This window comes from Macrotis lagotis, chromosome 2, assembly GCF_037893015.1.
Source record: "Macrotis lagotis isolate mMagLag1 chromosome 2, bilby.v1.9.chrom.fasta, whole genome shotgun sequence".
NCBI lineage: Eukaryota > Metazoa > Chordata > Mammalia > Peramelemorphia > Peramelidae > Macrotis > Macrotis lagotis.
In genome coordinates, this window is record NC_133659.1 from 26,818,519 (window position 1) to 26,843,259 (window position 24,741).

The window sequence follows — 24,741 nt, forward strand, 5'->3', positions numbered from 1 at the left end:
TAGAATGACTTCCAGCACCTCTGCAGCTCCACTTTCTGATCCTCCCAATGTTGAGCCCTTACTTATGACCCTCTAATTTTTGTCCTGAAATTCTATTCTTGAGAGAGTACCAGTCATTTCGAACTAACCAAACATTCTATTTTTTCAACAAAATCCTAAAAGCCCACATTGTCTATATAGTTTTCCCTATCTGAGCAGAAATGAAAAGTGTTTTCTCTCCACCAATCAATCCTTTGGACTCCCTTCTTATCCTGGCTAAAAGGAATGTTGACCTATATAGAGGACTACTGGTGGCTCACTGCTGTTTGATACAACTGTGTGTCAGTGTGTTGTGTGTTAGATGATAAATGCTAAGATGGCGAGATTTGCGGTACAGTTTAACTTGATGGAGAGAGAGAATCTGCAGGAGATAGAGCCTAAGATGAAATTTGTGGTGAAGATGGATTACAAAGCAGCTGGGAGTTCGCTCATAGTCTACTGATGGACATTCCACAAATGCCAACTATTGATGTGAAGGCAAAAATCACACAACACAGGAAAGGACCATGCTGCTCCTAGAGGCTGGTCCATTCACCTGTCTTCCTGGGATAATTTTCCTTGCATCTCACCTCGCTTGTCCTCTCTGCAACTTCCCTCCACTTTTTGTGGTTCTGTCCTCTAAAGTCAAGTAGAACAAAGTGAATTCCCTTTTCTCCATGACAATTTTTAAGATATTTGAACTCAGCTATTATGTTTTCCCTCTTTGTGTCAATAAACTCTAAACCAAAATCGAGAACTTTAAACACTGTCAGTTACCCAATTAGTTTAGGTCACTGGGAAATTAAATTCATTTGCTGTTAATTTTTTTCCCCAGTACAAAACAGGAAATGGTTCTAGCTCTTTTTTAAACTGCATTGCTTACAATGAGAAACTTTGTTCTTGTTATATGTGCCAGAAAGAAGAAGGATAGAAAGGGATTTTATTTAACAAGCTTTCATAACCAAAGAAAGCTTATAAAATTGTGACCAATTTTATTTGAAAGATTAAGACAGTTTTCCTTTAGAAAATTGGAATGCAAAAGGACAGACAGGAAAAAATGCAAAACAAAATTCTAAAGGTCTATACCCTGTTTATGTAACTGGAACTATCAAATTCATAAGTCATAAAGAGGAAAACCAAATACACTTCTAGATAGCAGGGACCAGTCAGTAAATCACAGGGAATTAGAAAGTATACTTGGTGCAAACTAGGTTGGCATGAAATGGGCTGGCTAACTGATAGACTAATGATGTACTCAACTGATTTGAGAGTCAAAATAAAAGGGCCAAGAAGAAAAAAAGAGAAATGTCATTTTTCAGAATTTAGGTGGGGAGCACAGGAAGGAAATGTGTTTAGAGCAGTCAAGATTTCTTAATCTGATTTCTGGGTCCTATTAAACTTTCTATGCACTCATCTTTTTAAATTTCTCATCTTTAAAAATAGAATTACATGAATCTTATTTGGAGCAAGTCATATTCCCAGAAGGCAAACCCCCCACCCAACCTTTTAAATTTGAAGGTCCACTGTATTTCAAACCCTTCAAAGGATCCCTCTTCCAGTCCTCAGAGGCTTGAAATCCAAATAACTTGTACTAGATAATCATTTCTATTAATTTCTTACAGTCACCTTCTATGGCTGTCATTGTTAAGAACTTCTCTCAGATTTGCCTCTGAATCTTCTTCCATTTAATCCTATAATAACATTACTCTTTCCTTCATTCCCATTAATTTATCTAATTTCTCTACTCATTTCACCTTCTTTATTAAAACTTCATTGCAGTCACCTGCATCCAACCCAAATTCCCGTGTGTGTGTGTGTGTGTGTGTGTGTGTGTGTGTGTGTGTGTGTGTGTACACACCCCCACAAATAAAAACAGTCAAATTTCAAGTCTGCTGATATTAATCTTAAAGGTGTTCTTCAAATAAAGGGGAAAAACCCTTAAAACATGGCTGTGGTATTTTACTGAATGCTCAATCATCTTCTATAAAGCTAACAAGCATTTTGGGAGAGTCAGTCCAAAGAGCCCTGAGAGACTGAAGAATACAACCCCATGCCCAAGCCTTTCCACAGTGTCTCCCTCCCTGTTCAGCTCATTGGACATCTTCTCCAGAACTCAACAAAGGGGTGCCACTCCCTAGGGAACCCACAGTGAACCTACAAATATCCATACCCTTCTAGTTTAACCATTTAGAATATCATAGGCACTTATAAATGGAAAAATTAATATAATTAAAAATATATATAAATGGATGATTCATTCTCCCCACAAATACCTCTAACTTCTTTACCATTTTAAGGGAAAATTTTGCAAGACAGTCTTTTCTCCTTTCCTAATGTAGATCAGACAAGAGAAAATGAAAGCTAAAGTCTACAGAAATAATTTAAGTCTTATAATTACATCAGAAGGGCAAGTACACCAAGAGGCATCCATAAGTAAATTCAGCTTCTAAGGGAAGGCAAAAGCTCTGGCCCTAAGGCCACCCCTTGCAGGAATTCTCACATTCTACTCATCAGCTAAGCTTCTCTTTCCCTCTAGTTGTCTTCCTTTTCTCAGTCTCCTCCTTTCTATGAGTATATCCATGGGCATGGCTTGGCACCACTTGTGGCAGCCAGGATTAAAGAAGCTTTCTGGCCTCCTGCTTTAAAAGATCATTAAACCCTACAACATGGGTAAAAAAGCAACACTATGAATTAAAAAATTCCATACATTTTCAGCAAAAATGTGTAGACAGTTCATAGAGACATGAGGAAACACAATGGAAGGAGTGGCTTTGGGAATGACCAGGCCTTACTTACACAGGCATAGTCACAATCAATTATTAAGTCTCTACTATGTGCCAAAGCACTTGTGACACTGAGCCAGGTACTAGGACTACAAAAACAAAAATGAAATGCTCGCTACTCTTGCAGAAACAAAACTGGGGACCTCACTACCAAGGGTCAGAATCATCAGAGACCATCTGAGGAAAAACACCAAGTCCAGGTAAGCAGTACCTCCTGAATGAAGTAAATTTCAGAATGAAGTGTGACATAGTTATTGAACCAAAAAAAAGGAACTCCAATCATTCAGCATTAAAAGGGGAAGGGGCAGACCCCTTCTATGCTAAAGAGAGTTTCAAAAGGAACTCACTAGGCTCATCCAAATTGAGTTCTAAAAGACACTGGAAGATGATCCAATTAACTCTGCAGAGAGCTCCAGGATTATTCAAGCCAAACAATGTCCCTGGTTTGTTTTCTGGACTAAAAGATTCAAACCAACAAGAGAAAATAAAACTAAATCTATTCCCTCCAGAATTTTAGTTAAAACTAAAGGGATAATATTGATATGAAGATGGCCAATGTGTGTGTATGTATTATGTATGTACACAGGTTGATGTCTGCCAGCATCAGTTAATACCATAAAAACTTAGAATAAAAACATTTAGGCCACTTAAGCAGGTAAAGACTGAAAGTGAGGTGCTAATAGTTGCTCATCTTTATGTATATGAATGACACTTCTAAATTTATTTAATGAATAAATGGAGTTCTAAGATCTAATATCACTTCAATGATGGGGACTGGCTAGTTAATGATACCATTATGATCAGTGTTTGCATTTCAGCACAGGATATATGATACAAGAGTTCATTTAAGAAGCAATGCCTGGTCGAATATTTTTCTCCCAACAACTGACACCTGATTATATTTGTTCATTTTGATCCTACAGTTATAGTACCCCCAAATGGCTTCAAATTACCTTGAAAATTACTTTGGATTAAAGCAGCTTAAAAAGAAAACCCAGAGGTAACAGCTTTTACATTACCTCCTCTCATGTAACATGTAAATAAAATTTCTTAAAATTTCTTAAACCAATAGTTATTATTTAGGACAGCCTTCCAGCAAGGATCACAAATAAGTACTTTTTCATATAAAATTTTTATTTTAATGTTAAAATTTGGAAGGATAAGTGGTTCTATATTGGATGTTTTCGTTATATACAGACCAAAAATAGACAGAAAATGAAACTGAAGACTCTGAGGAACCCATTGCATCAGTCAAGACTCAGAAAAGTACACAACACCAAGAAAATTGAAAGGACAACTGTTGAAACTGTAAACTTTAAAATTTAACAAATGAGAAATGCTAGAAAACAGGGTACTGAATAGTAAATGACATGTATCTTATGGACATAGGTACCAAGACAGAATTGATTTTTAAAAAATTCATTGGCATAAAACACAAACACTCCAGAATGAGAAAGTAATGAAAGCCTTGCAAAAATGCAGTAATGATAAAGCAGGAATGAGAATATCTGTATAGTTTTTATGTACAAAATTAGCAGCTGAAGATGACATGCATCACAGAGAAAGTATTACCCCCAAGAAAATTAGAGGACATACTTACTGAATCACTTACAATTATTTTTGAAAATTCAAGAACTGGAGAGATACCAGAAGACTGGAAAAAAGCAAGTGTGGTACTGATCTTCAATAAAGGTAAGGAAAGAGAGAATAGAAAGTTACCATTCTGTAAGTCTCACAGTGATAAATAAACAACGGAATAATAAAGAGGGGGAAACTGCTGACAACATCTAGAGCAGACAAGGAAAAATAGATAAATCAAAGGTAAATGAGAAAAGGGTAAATTTTAAAAGAATAAATCCCCACAGTTCACAAATAAATGACTTTTGTTTTCATTAGGATATTAAAATTTAATAGGAAGGACACAGTGTACTTGTTACTTGGCTTATTAAGCCAGAAACTTAAAAAAAATGACTCAAAAGTGGCTTAAAAAGTTATTGTTAATAATAGAATGTCTTGAACCCTACTAGTCTAAGTTTCTCTCTGATAAATGAAAAAAACCAGAATCCCTTTGGATTCTTGCTACTTTCCCAAAGGATGGGAATACCCACTCTTTCTTTTTTATTCCTTAGGAATAATTTGGGACTCTTATGTAATAGAGTTAAGCCAGGAACGGGATTGGGCCTGGAGTCAAAATGACCTGATTTCAAATCAGTCTGAGACACTTACTAGCTTTGTGACACTGAGCAAGTCATATCATGCTGTATGCCTCAGTTTCTTCATCTATAAAATGAGCTGGAGAAGGCAAAATAAACCACGCCAACTACCTCTCTGCCAAGAAAACCCAAAATGGGGTTATGAAGAATCAGAAACAACTATAACAAGAACACAACAGTCATTATTGCAAATGGCAAAGCAGTCACAGAATCAAAGAGCTGTGGGACCGAGACTCAATATCTTGGATCCAACACGTACCTGGAAAAAAAAATCCCCAGCATGTAGTCTTAACATGTAGTCATCCAGTCTCTGCCTGAAGTCAACTAACACAAGGATAACTCTACCTCCCAACATAGTCTGTTCCACTTTAGTTTTTGATTTAATTCTTAACATCAGACTAAAGCAATCTCTTCCTCTCTGTTAACTCTCACCAAATCTTTTCTTTCCCAGGTTAGAAATTTCTAGTTCCTTCAATTACTCTTCATATGATAGGAACTCAAAGTCCTTTGCTATCCTACTCCCCACATTTTGTTGGTCTTTAATTGTCACACCCAAAGCAAGGATCTCCTCCTTTATTCCTAGAAATTATTGGTGTCTTTGCCTGAAAAAAGTCTGTAGGCTATGTCTCATTCTGAGTTTGTTTTGTAATCCATTAAAAATCCAGATCTTTTTTCAGCAAATATGTCTAACAATCTTTCTCCTGCATGGCCTTGGGAAGTTGACTTCTTGAATCTCAGGACAAGACTTTACCTTGATTCCTAGTGACCTTTTAATCTTACTAGATACAGTCCAAGACTTGCTTCTATGAACATGAGGAAGATATAAGGCGGGGGGGAAGAGGAGAAGGACAAGGAGAGAGGCTCCACTTATATAACATTAATGAAATCCCTGTGTGGCCTTGGGCAAGCCACTTAACCCCATTTGCCTTGCAAAAACCTTAAAAAAATTGATAACATTAATGAAATCCAAAAGAATGGTGACAATCACAAGAGATGAGACACCCAACAATAAAATAAAATCAGGTGCAACACTTCTGTGAAAAAATGATTTCATGGAGCAGTTGAAAGAAATTTCCTAACACTAGACATTGATTTCATTCATTTATGTTGGTAATTTTACCTTTTGTGACTAGTTTGATAACACTTAGTATCATAGAGAATCATGACAAAAAATAATGTTTTCCCCTCTGATGGTTTACTTTCTATACTTATCACAATGCCTCAGAACTCTAAAAGGGTTGGAGTTGTTCTGATTCTTAGAATATACTGCATGGACTGCCCAGCTGTTCCACCCCTTCTTACCTTTCCACGCTTCTTACACTTGACTCCCCCCTCCTTGGGCATCCAACACTTCAGCTATACACTCTCCAACGGTCTTACACACTCGTGCCTACCTCTGCCCCTACATCCCATCTTCTGCAGGCCTTTGCTAGGCCCCCTTCCTTCTCCCCCCACAGATGGTTTCTCTCAGAGGTTACTCCCCATCTGTATGCAAATAGTCATCTGTATGTTGTCTCCCCATTTACAGTTTGAGCTCCTTCAGAGCAGGGTCCAGGCTTTGTCTGCCTTTGCATCCCTGGTGCTTCAGAATGTTTGATGGCTGTTAATCTTCCTGAGTCACCTCTCTTAAATGCATTGTCTCCCCATTCAGATATTTTCCCAGGATTTAGCACATAGTAACTGCCTACTAAGGGCAGCTAGATGGCACAGTGGGTACAATTTGGGGCCTATAGTCAGGAAGACTCATTCTCATTAGTTCAAATCTGGCCCCAGACAATGACAAGCTGTGTGACCCTGAATAAGTCATTTATTTAACCTGTTTGCCTCAGTTTCCTCATCTGAAAAATGAGCTGGAGAAGGAAATTGCTAACTACACACTTATCTTTGTCAAGAAGTCCCCAAATGGAGTCAGAACCAAGTGGAGAACCACAACTATTTAAATACTTTTTGTTCATTTATTTAAGAGTCTGTCTGAACACACTTAAGGTCCCCTAAAGAAAACAACACTATTTGAATTGGAATCTAAAACAGTGTGTATTCCTGTATCAGTTAAGGGCAGCATTCTGGGCAAGGAAGGAAGGCCGAAGTACTTGCCTTGCTCCCCCCAGCTCCAGACTTCTTTCAAGACTTTACTCAAATCCCACCTTCCCTAGAATCTCTTGGGGCTCTTCCGCTGGTTCTTCATTAACCTTGCACCTGTGGCTCAGCCTAGTCTCATAGCCATGGAACAAGGTGCCTCTTGTAGGACAAACTCATCACGTCTAACTCCCCACAAGCGGCAACACAAGTCCTGGTTGACTTCCATAGCATCCTCTCCCCTCTTATCAAACTACCTCCCTGTAGTGGGGGCAGACACTGGACCAGTTCCTTCCACTTTGCCCCTGACACCCTGCCTGGTTTCAATTTCATGCCTTGGACCCAAGCACATATTAGTGTCCATCTTCCTCCTCCCATTTCCTGCCTCCTTTTGTGTCAGAAACCGTTTGTTTTTATTAGTTGCGGGGCCCCAGCACTTAGAACAATGCTTAGCACCTTGGATATAAAGGTTTATTGATTGGCTAGGTCATGCCCATGTGCTGTGGGTGAGCCACAGAGCTCAGTCAGGTGCCCCCTTTTTCTTCTCCCTCAATACTAATACTATTTCACATGGTGATCATCAGTTGCCATGGATTCAAATGGATGCCAATGATTCTCAATTCTACTTAACCAGCCTTAAATCTCTCTCCCATCCTCCAGACTCACCCAGACTTCTCTCCTGAATCCCCAACTGATGTTTACACTTCAGAAAACTAACTCAACTTCCAATTAAACTCATCTGCTCATAATCATACTCAGTTCAGAGTGATTAAAATAGCTCTTTATTAATAATTTTTCTGCAGAAAAGGAGCATTTTCCCTAACTGAAAAAGGCATCAAATTGTGACAATGTTTAGTCTTACATGCAGTTCGAAAAGTTTGTTTCTCTCCTTCGTGCCAGGCATAGGTCAGGGTTACAATCTAATCAACACACTCACCCCCACATCACTCTCTAATAATGTTTTCCCCTCCCTGGTCATTACACTAATAAGCACAGGGACCCTAGATCAACCCTTGACTAGCTGAAGCTAGTTTTTGACCTCCCCCTGGGTGAGGAGTCTTAATGTTAGGTGAGGGGACCTCACTCAGCTCAACGATCGGTCAGGGTCATTTTTTTTGTCTTATACTCACATACCTGCATGTCGGCACAACCACAAGCAGACTCCAGTCTCCTCTTACATTCTGTGGAAACCAAACACCCCACATTCTTCACATCATCTTTCTCCTCAAACCCTCCCCAACCCTTCTTAACTTCCCCATTAGGACTGAAGATACGCCCCTTCTCCAAGTCACCCAGGTCCCACCCTGAGTGTCAGCACCGCTTCCTCATTCCTTCTATTGTCAAGTCTTCCACAAGCTCTCTCTAGGCACATCACTGCGGGTCAATAATCCACAAGTACCTCCTGGCTTCCTTTTTCCTCCTAGCTAAAACTCCCCTCCCTCCAGGAAGCTCTTCCTAGTCTCTCTTCTCCCAGAGCTTCCCTTGGACATTACGTAGAAGATTAGGGTCAAGCTCTGGTTCTGTCACCTGGGCAATTCACTTCCTCTTCTCTAGGTCTCATTTCCCCATTTGTAAAAATGAGAATACTGACTAGATGACCTCTATTGTTCCTTCCCAACTCTACATTGATAAGTCTATGAACTTCTACCAAACAAGCACCCACACTCAGAATTATACCATAGATGGAGTGATTTAACAGTTTACAAAATATTTTCACATTCATTGTCTTATCTGGGTCTCAAAACAACCTTATAAAGTAATCAGACTAGTAATACTACAATTTTAAACAACGGACAAAATTACTGAGCTAACTCCTGGAGTATTATCAAACTATTCAACACTAGGACTGAAACCCAAGTCTGGTGACTCCTGTTTTGGGGCTCTTGGGCTTACCCCACTCTCAGAGTCCTCAACTGGCCTCAGCCGGCTTACTAGTTAAACAATGAAGCACAATGAAGAAGGGAAGTGCTCATCTTTTCCAATTAAATTCTGATTTAATCATAAGAGGCATCATAGGCAATTAAGAGTAAGATGCCACTTGCTTAGTTTTACCCTTTCTCTGCTAAATGTATCTATTCTAGAGTTGACTACTGGCTCCATGTGTGAGAACACATTTCTATAGAGAATGAAGCCTTGGGCATTCAATTCCCACAGCTTCAAAAGGTACAATTTCAAGTTGGAGAAGAAGCATGAAAAGGGGTATTTAATAATAACTGGTTCATATTGCAGTTTAGGCAATTTGTTCAGCATCACACAGAGAGGAAACAATAGAAACTATTCAAACTTAGGTCCTTATGTCTTTCTGTTACGTGGTTGTTGAGTCCAATAATTGATTAGAGTTTTAGTTTTTAGTTCCTAATTAAAAAAATAAGACTGTAAAATGTCAAACTAAACCATGTTAATTTATTCCAATATGAAAATGCTTGTAAAATATTCTGTTAACTATGCTCATGGCCTTCCTAATAAGTGTGTATATGCATGGACAGAACCCTCTGAAAAATATGCTAGTACTAGGAGCAGCTACGTAGTGCGGTGGACAGAGCACCAGCCTAGAGTCAGGAGGACCTGAATTCAAATCCAGCCTCAGACACATAATACTTAGCTGGTGACCTTGGGCAAGTGACTTAACCCTACTGCCTTGCACCCCCCCCCAATATGCTAGTTATAGATAAGTCAGTGACAAAAAGCTGTAATGAAGTCAATGTCTCTATGGCCAAGAGCAGCTGATGACTTGTAGGTGGTTGCCTATGTACAGTGATGGAGTGGGAGTGGGGGTCTTCTCAAATGTCTTGCTACTTCTCTAGAGCTTTTCTCTAGCTCCACAGGTATCAGGACTGGAGGTTCATGACTCAATTAACTCTTGAACTGTTTGGCTATCAGGGCCTTCTGCTTAACAAAAACCGAAGCTGTGTGAGGAAGCCCAGCATTTTTCTGGAAGATCATGATCCTGGGGGGCATCAAATGGGGGTTCCAGAAATATCTGCTTGATTCTCATAAAGTCCAGAGAATGATGGAAGTCCTACAGTGCACAATTATGATAGGTAGTTAGCACGCTCAGCAATGTTCCATTGAATCATTACTTTTCTCACCTCCATCTTCAATCTAGGAGCCTAGAAACAAAACTGTAAGAGGTGTGCCAAACTTAAGAGACAAAATGAACAAAGTTCAGCCTTGGAGCCAGGAAGAGTGAAGTCTAAACCCTGCCTGAGACATACATAGCAGCTGGGTGATTTGAAGAAGCCATCCAACCTTTCAGTGCTTTCACTGATTCTCCCAGACTCTACAGAAGTGCTACCAATGGCTACCATCCCTACCATGTGTCAGATGCTGTACTAAGTCTGGCATGCAAAGAAAGAAAAAAAGTCCCTGTGTCCTTGGGGAGTCAATAGAAGAGACCACGCACAAGCAATTTGGCACAAATATGACATTGACCTCTTTTTCCTTGCTTAAAATTTAAAACTAATTTTTTTGGTCTAGGTACCCAAAGATTAAAAAAAAAATCCCTCTTAGTCTTTAATCATGATCAAGTGACAAGGCTGGCAAGAAGCTCTCATGTTCCTTCAGGCTCAAATCCTTCAAGCTTTGAATTACTAGCGTTCCGATGACCCAAGGAGTAAAGAATCTTGGGGAGATAGATAAGAACTAAGAACTGAGGAGATAAAGAAAAGTTGGAAGGGAGAGAAGGGTCAAGTACAGCCCATTGTAGTTTTCAAGAACTAGAATGGTAGCAGGTAGGGAGGTAAAACAGGGATCTGTGGCTAAAGAAAAGAGCAGATGTACCTGAAGGAAAAAGACTTCTTAGTAAATAGCTTTTAGTCACAAACATCTAGTCAAAGTCCCAAGGACACAGTCTCTTGTCAAACTGGTTTTGGAAGCATTGCTTCAGACTTTAAAAACTGATCTCATTTTCTTTTTTTTTTTTATCTCATTTTTATAAGATGGTTTGGTTACTCTTAGAACTGGAGCTGAAAAAAACAAACTGGAAGTCATCTAGTCCAAGTTACTCTCCTTTTATGGAAGAGAAAAATTCAGAAATGTTAACTAATTGGACCAAGGAGACACTGCTAGTGTCAGAACTGAAATCTTTTGTCTTCTAGCCTAATGTTCTTCCCATCAATCTAGGCTCAACTATATTACAGCTATGATGAAAAACAATTTGAGATTACCATCACATTTATAGGATTGGGAGGTTTGGGAGGCAGGAGGCACTGGTAAAACAAATATATAAACAAAAAAGCCAACCTCCTGGAGCTTCCATTCTAACAGGTGAAGGTGATACACAAGAGCTGATGGAGTGGGGATTTAAGGGAAATTACTTAACTGCTTGTTGCTGTGTAGAACGACAGGCGTGGAGTCAGGGCAGTGAGCATAAACGGCCAGGGCAACTCCTGAAATGGTGATTCTGGCTAGGGACTGACCAATCAGAGGAGAGGGTTGCAGGGGCAGAGGTTTATTACTGTTTTCCCTTATTTTTAAACCATTTTAAAATTTAAAATTTAATTTTCATCTGTTCTCTTCCCTTACAAAAAACAAACCAAAATCCTCTTAACAAATATGTACAGTCAGGCAAAACAAATTCCTACACTGGCCATGTCCAAAAACCATGTCACTTTTTACTCCCTCAGACAATCACCCACCCCTCTGACAGGAGCTGTAGATCTCAGGCTTCATCATAGGCCCTTGAGAAGCATGGTTGGTTATAGCACAGAGCAGAATTCTTAAGGCTTTCGGAGTTGTCTCTGAACCATTCATTTAGAAAAGAGCAGGTGATTATTATGCAAAGCAAGCTCTGGGCACATTGGCACCAGAGAGCTCATTCCACAACATTCAACTTGAGAGAAGTTGTGGCAGAAAACACCCAAGGGCAGTGATGTGACAAAAAAGTATGTTAAGTCACTTATATAAACCATCCAAAAGAAGTTCAGAAATGTAGCAAAGATACTAAATCTGAATTTTGGTATCCTTATATTAATGTACACTTACAGATTCATTTATTTGAATCAACAGGTCCAGAATTCAGAGGATGAAGTAAAGTCCTAGAAACAGATGCTCCAATTGATTGCACAGTGAAAAGTGATGCATAAATGTATTTTAAAAGATATGAAAGATTTTTTAAATAAAGATTTGTACATGAACAACACAATTAAAATTAAATTATTTTCAATTCTGTATTTTCATGGAGATTATATAGCAGTTATTCTGTAGCTGCTTTGGTGGCACAATTCCCAACTAACAGAAGGGAAAGGTAATTTAAATTAAATTTTCTAGATGCTCTCATCTCACATGTTCATTCTCAAAAACCTTTAGTGTTTCCCCAATGTAGACTTAACACGGTCCTGATGACTGTGACGTTTAAAGCTCCAATCTACTTTTCCAACATTTTTTTTTTTTTTTGGCTAGAGAAACCAGAAAGCTCTTTATCTCCCATTTCTATTCATTTGCTCAAACCAGCCCCCAGGTATGGAATGGATGGACTCCAGGGGTCTCTGCCAGTTCAACTCCCTCTTTCTCTAGGATTGCAAGAGGCCTGCCCAGAAACACCACTCCCTCCCAACTCAAATTGCTATCTCCCTCTCCCTCTCCCTCTCCCAATTTCTCAGATCACCTTGCCTAACGTTGCTTTTGCCCAAACCAAGTCCTTCCTTGTATCAGGTATTTTCCCCAAATTAGATTTTTTTCTAAAGCTCCTTATGAGCAGTGTTGGGGGGGGGGGGCTTTGTGTTCCTAGGGCTTCACGCAGTGCTTTGCATATATAGCAGGAACTTTTTTCTAATCTGAATTTAAAGTAAAAAAGTGATTACCCTAAAAGCACTTAAAATGAGCCAACACCATTAATCCTAAATTAACAGAAATGTTATTCAAAGAATGAGGTGTCTAAGCAACTTAGATTACTTCTGTTCTTTTCTGCAACTCACTTTTGCCAACATCCAAAAATATACCAAGAACCACAGAATGCACATTCTACCATCTAACACAGCAATGTCTTCCTCCAGGACATGAAACATGGTCAGCATGTGGGAAGCACCCTTTTGAAGGACATAGGTTAGGCAGTGACTCTACTCTGATGTAGAAAGTAAAGGGGAAGAACCATCTGTTATACTTCTCCAATCATAAACTCATCTTTTATGAAATTGAACTGAGTCTCCCAAACAAAGAAAAAACAAACAATAGGAAATTCTAAACACAAAACAGTTCTAAGAACTCATTAAGGACTCTGGCTGCCTAAAGGTTATTTATAGGAACCCTTCAATTTTCTTTTTATTTAAGGCAATGCAGTTAAGGGACTTGCCCAAGGTCACCCCAGCTAGCTAATTTTTAAGTGTCTGAGGCCAAATCTGAACTCAGGTCCTCCTGACTTCAGAGTTGGTGCTCTATCCACTGCGTGCCACTTAACTACCCCCTTCCCTTCAATTTTCTACACTATAATAATCTGGTTCAACAATTGGAAAGGGCAGTAAGACTTCAAGGGAATAGACTTTATGAAAAGCTAACTACAAAAGGCAATGGAGGGGAGGTGGCTAGGTGGTATAGTGGATAGAGCACTGGCCCTGGAGTCAGGGGGACCTGAGCTCAAATCTGGTCTCAGACACTTCATAATTACCTAGCTGTGTGGCCTTGGGCAAGCCACTTAACCCCATTTGCCTTGCAAAAACCTAAAAAAAAAAAAAAGCCAATGGAAAATAGAGCTACAGAAATTTAACATCAGATCTTTCTATAAAGGATGATATTTATGATGGCAAAAAATATTATATACCCCAAAATGATCAATACTGATCATGATTTGAAAGGATCAGACCCAGAGTCTGTTTAAGCTTACTTCAAACCTGGCCAGGTCAGGCACACATATCATGGAACTGGTTTCCTAACAATGAACCCTCTGCCCCCAGCTAGATTTAAAGCTACTCCATCACATCTGCCAAGATGATAAAGTCCAAAGTACAACAGCCAGGTGGGAAATGACTAAAAGAATAGTGGGTCATGTACTTAGGGAAAAACAGTTTAGACCTGTTGAGTCTGGATTTTCTAGGGTACATTCAGCTCATCATATCAGACAGCCAGTTGGAGAGGTCTGGCTGGGGTTCAGAAGAGAGGTAGAATAAAATAAATACATGCAGGCTTGTGAGTCATTTGTAAAGAGAGATAGAGAGAAGAGACTGGCACACGAGCAGGGGTCCACCTACAGAGAGGAGGCACAAGATGGATGAACGATGAGGCAGTAAGGAGATTCACCAGGAAGTCTTCAGAAAAGGAGGAGGTCTGAGAACACAGAACCAGGCTTTGATGAACGTGAATGAGAAATTTTCCTGAAGTGGGGGCAGACAGTTGAATCTATGCTGTTTGAAGTCATAAATATATAAATGATGGCCACTGTTCTAGCTCTACCAAAATACACAGTGATAATCTGGCTAATGCAGCTGTCTCCCCAAAACCAAGTGGAGAGGGTGTTCGGTCAGGGCAGACAACATCAAAGGGTGAGGATGAGAACAGGATATCAGATATGACAATGGAGAAATCACCAATAATCTGAGGGGAAGTTGTTCCAGTGGCACAATGAGTTCAGAAACCAAATTTTAAAGGGTTGAGAAGTGGGAGGAGTGGCAATGGGAGGGTCTGGCTAATAGCTTTTGGGGGGGTTGGTATGGAGGAGGGAAGGCTTTTAAATCATCTCTAAGAGGCCTTTCAGCATCTAGAACCTATCCTATGGCTCTCCCCAGTTACTCCAGTCCATAGCCTTACTTTTTCTAACATCCTAAAGCATTGCCAACTTTGGAACTTGATCAGGGAGGACTTTGTTGTTTTGTCCCACACAGGGTCCCCGAGAAGCCCCAAAGCTCAGGGTGGGGATCACCCGGCAGGCTTCGGTACTGCTGCCAGCGGCCATGGAGCCTCGCATTTGCTGGATCCTTTTTAAAAGCATCCATTCTACCAAGCCATTGTCCAACTTTTATGAAGTCCCAGTTACTGTGGCCTGGGCCCAGGGCCGGGCGCACACCTGCACACAGGTAAACAGGATCCGGGATAGAGTGTGCACATGTCTGTGCGTGTGTATGTGAGCATGTGTGTGGGAGTGTGCGTATATGTGTGTGAATGTGTGTGTATATGTGAGCATGTGTGTGTGAGTGTGGTGTCTGAGTGTGTGTATGTGTGTGAGTATATTTGTGTGAGTGTATGTGTGTATGTATTTGTGTGAGTGTGTGAGTATATTTGTGTGTATTTGTGTGTGAGTGTGGTGTGTGTATGTGAGTGTGTGTGAGTATATGTGTGTGTGTGTGTATTTGTGAGTGTGGTGTGTGTGTATGTGAGTGTGTGTGTATGTGAGTGTGTGTGTGTGTGTGTGTGTGTGGTGCCTGCATGTGCCAGCGCGTCACCAGTGCCCAGGAGGCAGCACAGCCCGAGGCGGGTCACCAGGTCTCGGGGCACAGGGGGTGACCGGGAGCCGTTGGGGCTCCCCGAGTCCGACTCGGGCTTTGTGGAGAGGGTGCGGCGGCCGAGGGGCCGGGGGTCCCCGCTCCTCCGCCTGCGCCCGCCCCGGTGGCCCTGGGCCGCCCGGGCCCGGCCTGCTCGCTGCCGCCTCCCCGGGGGGCCCCGGCCCGGGCCCCCCGCGGCTCCGGGAGGCGCCGCCCCGCCCCCCCGGGCGCCCCCCGCCCCCCCGGGCGCCCCCCTCCCGCCCCGGCCCCCCCGCCCGGCACTCACGCCGCAGGCGACCTTCAGGAGCTCCATCCGGGCCCGGCAGGCGTCGCTCCCCCGGCCTGAGTCCCGGGCCCGGCCGGCAGGGGGCGGCCGAGAGCGGGGGGCGGGGGCGCGGGGCCAGGGAGCCGCCGCCACGGCGCCCCGCCCCATCTCCTCCCCTTCCTCCTCCCAGGCCCGCCCTCCGGCCCGCCCCCCGCGCGTCCCCGGCCCCTATTGGCCGAGGCGCCGCCCCGCCCCGGAAGTAACGCGCCGCGCTACTGGTCAGGGCTCCGCGGGAGCCCGCCCCCGCCCCCCGCCGCCGAGGCCCGCCGCGCCCCTCCCCCCCGCAGGCTCGCGGCCTTGCCAGAGGCCAGCCCAGCACGTGACGTGCCCACGGGGCGCCCCCCAGGAGTCCCAAACCAGCGCCGCTGTGCAACTGCTTCTCCCGGGAAAGAAACGGGGCCCGGACACTCGGGGGTCCCGCCCCGGCCTCGGGGAAAAGGCGGCTCCGGAATCCCGGGCCAGTCTGGACAAGGTGGCCGCGGCCCGGCCGCACCTACTTGAGGCCCGAGGGGGCCTCAGGGCTCAGCAGTTCCCTTCGCCGGGGGCGCCCCTGGACCCCCAATGGTTGGGTCAGAAGTGGCCTGGGGCCCCCTCGGCACAATCAGGCTCACTGAGACCCCAACACTGCACGGGGTGGGCCCCTAGGGGCTTGAGGATCCGCTAAGGGGCCATTTAAAAGTGGCCTCCCCTTCCCAGGCCGGGCCCCGGGGCCCCCAGGCCCAAGCTTGGGAGGGGCCCCCCCAGAGCCCCACCGCCTTCTGCCTTCACAGGCCAAACCCTAACTCGGTGGCGGGCGCTTGGCGCAGGCCTGCCAGGCCTTGGCACAGGTCTACCTGGAATAGCAAGTATGAAGGAACACTTTTTCAGGCTGGCATTCATTCATTCTCCACCCACAGCCTGAGGTGATCCCATGCTCCGGGGTGAGGTTTCTGACATGGAGCAATATTTTCCATCCAGGCATCTATTGTGTCTAGAAACAAAGACTTTCCATGGAATCCAACGCAGCTTCCCAGTTTCTGTCCATGGTGCCCGCATTCATACAGCTGCTCCTATTACCAGCCTTCTTGGCTTGGAGTCCCCCTCCCCCAGTCCACTTCTTTCTGTTCTTCCAAATTTTCTCACCTGTGTCACATTTTTGCCATCCCTGTGGCCAACAGCCCACACGGGCCTCTATTACCCCCCCCCCAGGGCATTAAAACAGACCTCATGACCACAGAACTGCTCAACTCCCACTTTCAGCCCAGATGCCAGGCTGTCAAGATTTGGCACCACCCCCACCTCTTGGTCAGATTGACCTCTCACCCAGGTACCTTGGTCCTCCCAGGCCTCTGTGCACACCAGTGACTAACCTGTAGGCGAGCTCAGACTAAGGCCCCCTGCGGGCCAGGTCTCAAGTTCTTAAAATTGCTCTGGCCCAGTCCGCCTTTTGCTCCCTCTCTGTAGCATTAACTCTGATCTCCTCCAGCTCCTACTGTTCTCAGTCCCCTGAGTCATCTGAGCTTCTCTGGGGCAGGAATCCTGTCATTCAACCTGTAGCCCTCAGACTCCAGAGCGCACTCTACCCTGAAGGCTTCTGATAACCAGGTGCTTGGTTTCACCCTGTCTTAAGACAGTCTGCCTTTTAAAAAAAAAAATTGCAATAAATTTATTTATCCAATAACATGTAAAGATAGTTTCCAACAATCTTTTTTTTGGCAAGGTTTTGAATTCCACATTTTTCTCCCTCCCTCCCCTAGTCAGAGAGTAATCTATTCTAGGTTACACATGAAAAACTATGTTAAATATATTTTCATATTAATCATATAGTAAAAGAAGGATCAGAATAAAAAGGAAGGAAAAACACATTAAGAAGGAAAAAAATCCATAAAATATTAAAGATTCTAAAAACTGAAAATAGTAAGCTTTGGACTTCATTCAAAACTCCGTATTTCCTTCTCTAGATGTGGATGGCATTTGCCATCACAAGTCCATCACAGATAATCATCATACAATGTTGCCGTTAACGTGTACAATATGCTTCTAGTTCTGCTTATTTCATTCAGAATCAGTTTGTGCCAGTCTTTCCAGGCTTGGGAACTCAATCCCACATTATTTCTTACAGAACAACAGTGTTCAGCCACATTCATATGCCACGATTCATCCAGTCATTCCCAATGGATGGGCATCCCCTCAATTTCCAGTTCTTTGCCACTACAAAAAAGAGCTGCTCTAGATATTTTTGTACAAGCAGGGTCTTTTAATGATCTCTTTGGGATACAGACCTAGTGGTGGTATTGCTGGATCAAAGACCAAGCCCTGTCTTTTTAGTTTTAGAGCCCTCTGTGCATAGTTCCAAATGGCTCTCCAGAAAGGCTGGATCAGTTCACAATTCCACCAACAATGTATTAGTGTTCCAAAGACAGGCTACTTTAAAGCTGCAGTCCATAAAACTTTAATGAGGAAAGGTAATTTAATGAATACCAAAAAACCCCAGTATCAATTGAGGAAAAAAGTCTGGCTTCTCAAAAGCCAAGCTGTTTCTGATGAAACAGCCACTGCTCAAAAAGCCTATGATAACAAGCATTAAAAAAGTCATTTATGGCTATACAATTATAAATAATTTTTCCAGAGTAATATCTTCCCTCAGTAGCAGTGATTATTATATGACTTTATTAAATTTCTACAGAGGGTTTTTTTTAATTTGTTCTTGTTTTGAGGAGTTTCTTTGGTTCAGGATTAAGATTAAAACTCAGTGAACAGAAAACCTGCTGTAAATACCATTTTAAACCAAATTTGCATGTAGGAGAAAAACAAGTTAACTTTTAGAATAAGCTAAAAGACCACACATTTACAAAACAAAACACTTAAACCTAATCTTTTAGGAAATCCACATTATTCTAATAAACAGAACATTGGAGGGAGGGAAGGCCAGTTAGATAATTATAAGACATTTGTTCACAATCACCTCAAAATCAAAGTGGTTCTTTTGAGAGGGAGAGCAAATAATCTGGGAGTAACAGGAAAAGGGGGTAAAACAGACTAGGATTAAATAAACTTTTCTTCCTCTGCCTTGCACCTGGAGTGCACACACACTCTGAAGGACAAGAAGCCAAGAGGGCCGGCATGGTCACACTGTACAATGCCCGCTGCTTCGGTTCTTTGAGCCACACTCATCTGCTCTTCCCACTGGGGACCATATCACCTGCCCATATCAACTGATAGGTCATTCCCAGCCCACCCTTCCCAGCTTTGAGCTTCAGGACAACAGGCTCATGGTCTGCTGACAGCCCAGTGCCTCAGCTACGAGGCATGCGCAGAGGTTCCCCGGTCCTCTGGGTGCAGCTCCTCTTCTTTCATGTCATCTCCTTGGAGAAACTTCTGTCCAGTTTGACAGGACCCAAAATTTGCCTTTCCGCGTCTGGGTGGCAGCAGCCCTGTCAGGCCCCATCTCCAGGGGGGCTGCTCCCCAGAAGGATGGAAGGACTCAAAGTTGGGGAGGTCACTGCTAATCCTAAGACTCTTGGGCTGGGCAGTGAGGGTGGAACTTTGATTCCCCATACCCCTCCTGTCTCTCTTGAAATATGCCTGACTGCTTCAATGAAATGTTGTAGTTGGCAGGATTTGCACTCAGCACATCCTTCAAGGACTTTTTTTTTTTTGCCATTTCTCAGCTTGCAAGTGACCACTGTACCAGTAGGCAGCTTTTCATCATATTGAAGTTTGTAAGAACCAAGAACTGTTAATGTTATGGTTTTTTTAATCAGTTAATTTTCTCCCTCTTTTAAAGTTCTTCTGATATAAGAAGCATTAAGCATTTATTCAGTGTCTGCTATGTACTAGCCTGAGAAAGTACAGGGGAATAAGGGAGTTGGAGACGAAATGAAGCTAAAGACCAGATCTAGAAAGGGAAGGCAGAAGGAGAGAGGGAAGGACAGGAGTCTCAGATCAGGGAGATCTGAGAAATGTCAGAGCTTGTGCTGAAAGAGTGGAATCCTGGGATCACTCCTATGAGTGGCTGAGCGGGTGGAAGAGGTCATAGGACTGGAGAGTGAAAAATGTAAGGCTGGGGTATTTGGAAGAGTATCAACATGAATTCTTAAGTCTCCTAAGAAAAGAGTTAGGGACCACAGCTTCCAGAGAAGGGGCTGCCCTGGGACTGGGAGAGAACAGTCACCATCCTTGGTATAGGAGAGGTGAGGAAAGAAGCATTTCTTTAGAAATAAGTTTTCTTTTGATCCTCACAATAATCCTGGAGGGTAGATGCTATTATTATTGCCACTTTACAATCGAGGAAACTGAGAATGACAGAGGTTAGGTGACTTGCCCAGGGTCACACGCTTGATAAATGTGAGGCAGATTTGAACTCAGGTCTTCCTGATTCTAGGCCCAGTTCTCTATCCGCTGCCCAAATAAATTCTGGTTGTTAAGTGGTGGTGGCAGAGGAAAAGTCTGGAAGGGGCAAATGAGGGCAAAAAGGATTGTACTTCCTGGGCTTCTGTGTTAGCTGGGGTGGATTAAGGTACAGGTGACTCTGGAGAGCATGGCCAGGGAAAGAAAGGAGAGAGGACAGAACCAGAATGAAAGGAAGTTTGTTCACATTAGATTTCTTTTCACCAATCCTTGATTATATTCTAAAGTCCAACCCAACAGATTCATCCCACCAAAGAGATTACCATAAAAGAGTGCAATCTTTTAAGGGAGTCATACTAGACAAATACACATGTAAGATAAGTATAGGATATGGGCCAAATGACTGGTATAGACATAAGTGATATGAGGAAAGCCCCACACTACAGGATGAAAGGCCAACGACCCCAAGGAAGTAGTCCTTGAGAGTGAATGGTGCCTGGTAGGATGGGGCCAGCTCAGACCAAGGGGAGGTGTGGAGAATATAATGGGCAGGAGAGCAAAGGAGACTGAGGATGGATGAGCCAGCAAACAAATGTGGCTGGCACAGAGGGGACAGAGAACAAAGACGCCTAACCAAAAGGCTGAAGCCGGGAGTGGGAGGCCCTACACCGGGCTGAGCAGCTCTGGCTAGTTCTTACCCACCACATTCTCTCTCATTTCGATTTAAAGAGTTCCTCCTTCTCACTGACCAACTGAAAACAAAGTGAAGTATATTGTTCCTATTGTTCCTCAAGCACACCTCAAAAACTACAAAAATTCAGAATGATTATTGAGGCTGCTTTTGAAAAAACCGCACCTACAATATAACCAAAGTAGCAAGAGAGGATGAAGAAAAAGCCTCTGCTCCATCCACAAAGAAAGACTCCCCAGCACAAACAGCAAATACAGGCTTCCTCTTCATAATCAGCATGATGGCCTTGGGACAACACTGCTGGCTTCCCAGGCACATGGTCATTAAGCATCCGGCCCACTTAGGTGGATCTGTTATTTCAGGCATCCCCAGGGCCTCAAATGTACACATCAGCCTAGTAACGAGGGAAAAATTGTCCAGTTCTTGTAAAACTTCATTGGCCATACATTCTCCATTATAAACTTACAGAACCTGGTTAGACAAGGGTTTCCATTTTCAGTTGATGGGGAGGCACTAGAAGAAGCCAAGCACTAATGCAAGATAATCATACTTTCTCACTTCTCACCTCCTAGTGTACAATCTGATGGCCAAGGACCATGGAGGTATTAAAAAAAACCTTACCTGGAGCTGCAGCGTGTGGCGAAGGATGGTCTCTTCTAAAGCTTGAATCCACTTCTCTCTCTCATCAGCATCACGAGCTATTAAAGAAGGTGCACATCATTACTGGCTTCAGCATCAGCGAGACTTTTTAAAACTTACAAATTCTCATCTGAGAGGACGAGGTTAAGGATTTTCTAGTGAGAATAGAATTTCATTTCAAGAGGCTCTTTTGCCCACAAGTGAGGTAGTGCAGGGTGGTGGGAAAGCCTTTGGCCCAGGCCCAGGCGCCCTGGGTGGAGACCAGGCGTGGACCTGCCCTGTCGGGCCCTGGAACCTTGGGTAACTCATTTCCTCTTAGCTTGACTTCAGTTTCCTCATTTCTAGATCAAGAGCAACAGCCTAAAGATTCTCCATGGTGACGTCAACGCTATACTGTGGTGATTCAATGGTGCTGTTTGTAGGAAGGGAAAGAGGGCCAACCGTTTACCCCACACTTATTAACTGCTTACTGTGTGCAAAGTGATGCAAAGAAAGAGGTTGGGAAGCCCATAGAGGAAAGGGACCAGCATTCTACTGGCAGTGAGAGCTGTCAGACAAAGTTGAAGGTCACTGTTAGACCCAGAGGGCTTCACTTACAAATGAATTCTGTCTAAACTAGAGAAGACCACCATCTGTCTTTGGCCAGAACAGTGGCAGGAAGGTCAACTCCCTTTCACCTCCCGGTCCTCTGGCTTAGGGGAGTTGGTAAATTTCTTCAGGGAAAGGCCCCTTCCTAAGCATCTCTCGATCCCCTTCATGGCCAAACTACTGGGTAGACAGTAAGACCTTCAAGGGATGGACAACTGAAGAGTGACATAGCGATGAGTAGGGCAAAGAGAGAACAGGGAAGTAAGGAAAGAGGAAAAGTGCTAACATTTACGTAGCAGTTTAAGGTTTGCAAAGCACTTTACATAAGGTATCTTACTATATCCTTCCCCAAATTGTGAGGGGTAGGGTGAGGAGGGGCTAGCTGAGGGAAGATAACTGGAGGCAGGATTTGCACTGAGATCTGGCTACCTGTGACACTATATGGCAACCTTTGGAGATTCTCTGCCACTAGGCACTGACGAGCTGAGGGTCTGACCTTCTGTGGCACTGGACCAGATTGTCCAGACTCGACAGAGTGAAGCTCTCAGTGTGGCGCCCTTCAGCACTTTCCCTGAATGCTGGGATATAGGTCCCATTGTTCTGCTTTTTTTGTTTGCATCTCATTTTTTTCCTACCTTCCCTTGCTAGAAGACATTTTTCCCATTCCTGTCAAAGAAAAATTGATCAAAGGCCAAAACAGACATGAAGGTAAGAGGAAGAAGCTTTGTGTTGATGTTCAGTCATTCAGTAATTTATGACTCTGTGATCCTATGGATCACAGCATGCCAGGTCCTTCTCCCTTCCACTATCTAAGTTTATCATTTTCATTGCTTTCATAACATTATCTATCTACCCATCTCATTCTCTTCCATCCCCTTTTTCTTTTTGCTTTCAATCTTTCCCAACATCAGGGTCCTTTAGCAATGAGTCCCATCTTCATTGTCTTCATCTTCTTTTTAACAATTATTTTTCTTAATTTAAATTTATTATTACAACTACATGTAGATAGTTTCCCATCTTCTTAATATGGTCAAAGTAGTTAAATTTCAGTTTCATATTTGACTTTTCAGTAAGTAGCCTGAATTAATTTCTTTAAATAGGAACTGATTTTACCTCCTTGCTGGGTTAAAAAAATCTAACCCAGCCCCCACTATTTAAAAGTATTGAGTCTGTGGCTTTGGCTTCCCTTAGAGTCTAATTCTCACAGCCATACAGTGCTACTGGGAAAAAATATATCTTTGACTAATTAGACATCAGCAAAGGATCACAAAAAAAAAATCTGCTTTTTAATGTTATCCAGATTTGTCTAGCTTCTCCTCCAAGAAGTAAGATCTTTAAATTTCATAGTTGTAGTCACCATCTGCAGTGATCAAAATCCAACACTGCTTCCATTTCTTCTACTTCTATTTGCCAGAAAGTGAGGAGACCAGTTGCCAAGATCTTAGTTCTGTTTGAAGCACTGACTGGTCTTAGAATCAGAGCCCTGAGTTTGAATCCCAAATATATTTTACTTACCCCCTGTAGGAAAGTTGGCCTCACTTCACTCCTTACAGTGAATATCTGAAAAATAAAGGCACTAGACTCTCTAGTTCTTTCCTTGATGTGACTGTTGAGTCATTTTTAGTCATGTCAATTCGATGGGGTTTTCTTGGAAAAGATACCGGAGTGGTCTGCCATTGCCTCCTCTAGACCATTTTACAGAGGAGAAAACTGAGGCAAGCAGGGTCACGTAGCTAGCCAGAGTCTGAGGCCAGATCTGAACTGAGGAAGATAAGTCTTCCTAACACTAGCCCCGATCCTCTAACGGCTGCACCACTCAGCTAGCTGCCCCCTTTCAGTCCTAGGAATCTGTGCCTGGCCCCGGGCTTCAGGAAGAACAAACCCATGTTCTTGCTGAGTTTTCCTACCTCTCCCTTAACCTGCTTCAACCATTTCCCTCCAGACATTTTCCATTCTAAACCAAGCCTGGTAGGAAGAGAATCATAGCAGATTCATAATAATAACTAGTATCTAAATGGCACTTCAGGGACTGAAAAACACTTTACATTCAGTGTGATTTAAGTTTTAAAATTCAACTTAGCTTTTAAAAAGGAAAGTAACACCAGGGGAGGCAAGAAGTCTGAGTTTCAGTCCTGTTTGCTGTTCTCTCACTATATCCATCTATCCACCCACCTCTCTGTCTACCTACCTCTCTCTATCCATCCATCTGACTTTCTAGCTATCTATCCATCCCTCTCTCTCTCTCTCTCTCTGTATCATCTTCCTCATTGACTCTGACAAAGTCCCTTTGCCTCTCTGGACCTCAATTAATGCACAGGGTAAATTAGAGCATAAGACTAGAGATCGTTTCTAAGGTCTTATTTTAGCAAAAAAAAAAAAAAAAAAAAGAGAGAGGCCAGAAAACAGGGGGGCTAGAATAGAAAGAATCTTTGGGATCACTTAGTCCAAATTCTTTGTTTTATATTATGATGATTTCACAATCCTAAAAATGTATTTCACTGCTCAAATCACTAAACATTCTGTCCCCCAAGAAAATTCACTCATTCATTTGAAAGCAATTAAAAAAAAGAACAATTAATTGGTTAAAAGGAGTTTATTAAGCCATTACTGTGGGCCAGGCCCTGTGCTAATAACCCTGGGGAGACAAACATAAACACTGTCTCTGCCTCAA

At 42.8% G+C, this 24,741-nt stretch overlaps 1 protein-coding gene and 1 long non-coding RNA gene across 19 annotated transcripts in view; one reads left to right on the forward strand and one right to left on the reverse strand.

Annotated features, from left to right (window-relative positions):
- Positions 1-24,741, reverse strand: part of OSBPL9 (oxysterol binding protein like 9) — a 136,321-nt gene that overhangs the window by 31,065 nt on the left and 80,515 nt on the right. For 7 of the 14 annotated variants that reach the window (XM_074221457.1, XM_074221463.1, XM_074221460.1 and 4 more), the window contains 2 exons: positions 21,465-21,541; positions 4,414-4,482 (listed from right to left, as the gene is read on the reverse strand). In XM_074221457.1, the coding sequence (XP_074077558.1) occupies positions 4,414-4,482; positions 21,465-21,541 (146 nt within the window). Of the gene's footprint in view, positions 1-2,416; positions 2,714-4,413; positions 4,483-8,224; positions 8,326-15,784; positions 15,957-21,464; positions 21,542-24,741 lie in introns of those variants that run through there. The other 7 variants (XM_074221469.1, XM_074221465.1, XM_074221464.1 and 4 more) reach the window with 4 other exon arrangements.
- On the forward strand, positions 2,872-23,024 carry LOC141512478 (uncharacterized). 5 transcript variants are annotated; one of them, XR_012475503.1, is made up of 5 exons: positions 2,872-3,001; positions 3,725-3,801; positions 3,999-4,493; positions 14,902-15,093; positions 21,416-23,019. It is a non-coding gene; the product is annotated as an uncharacterized LOC141512478 (long non-coding RNA). The 5 variants fall into 5 exon arrangements; XR_012475505.1 differs by lacking the exon at positions 3,999-4,493 and having other exon boundaries at positions 21,416-23,024; XR_012475504.1 differs by lacking the exon at positions 3,725-3,801 and having other exon boundaries at positions 21,416-23,018.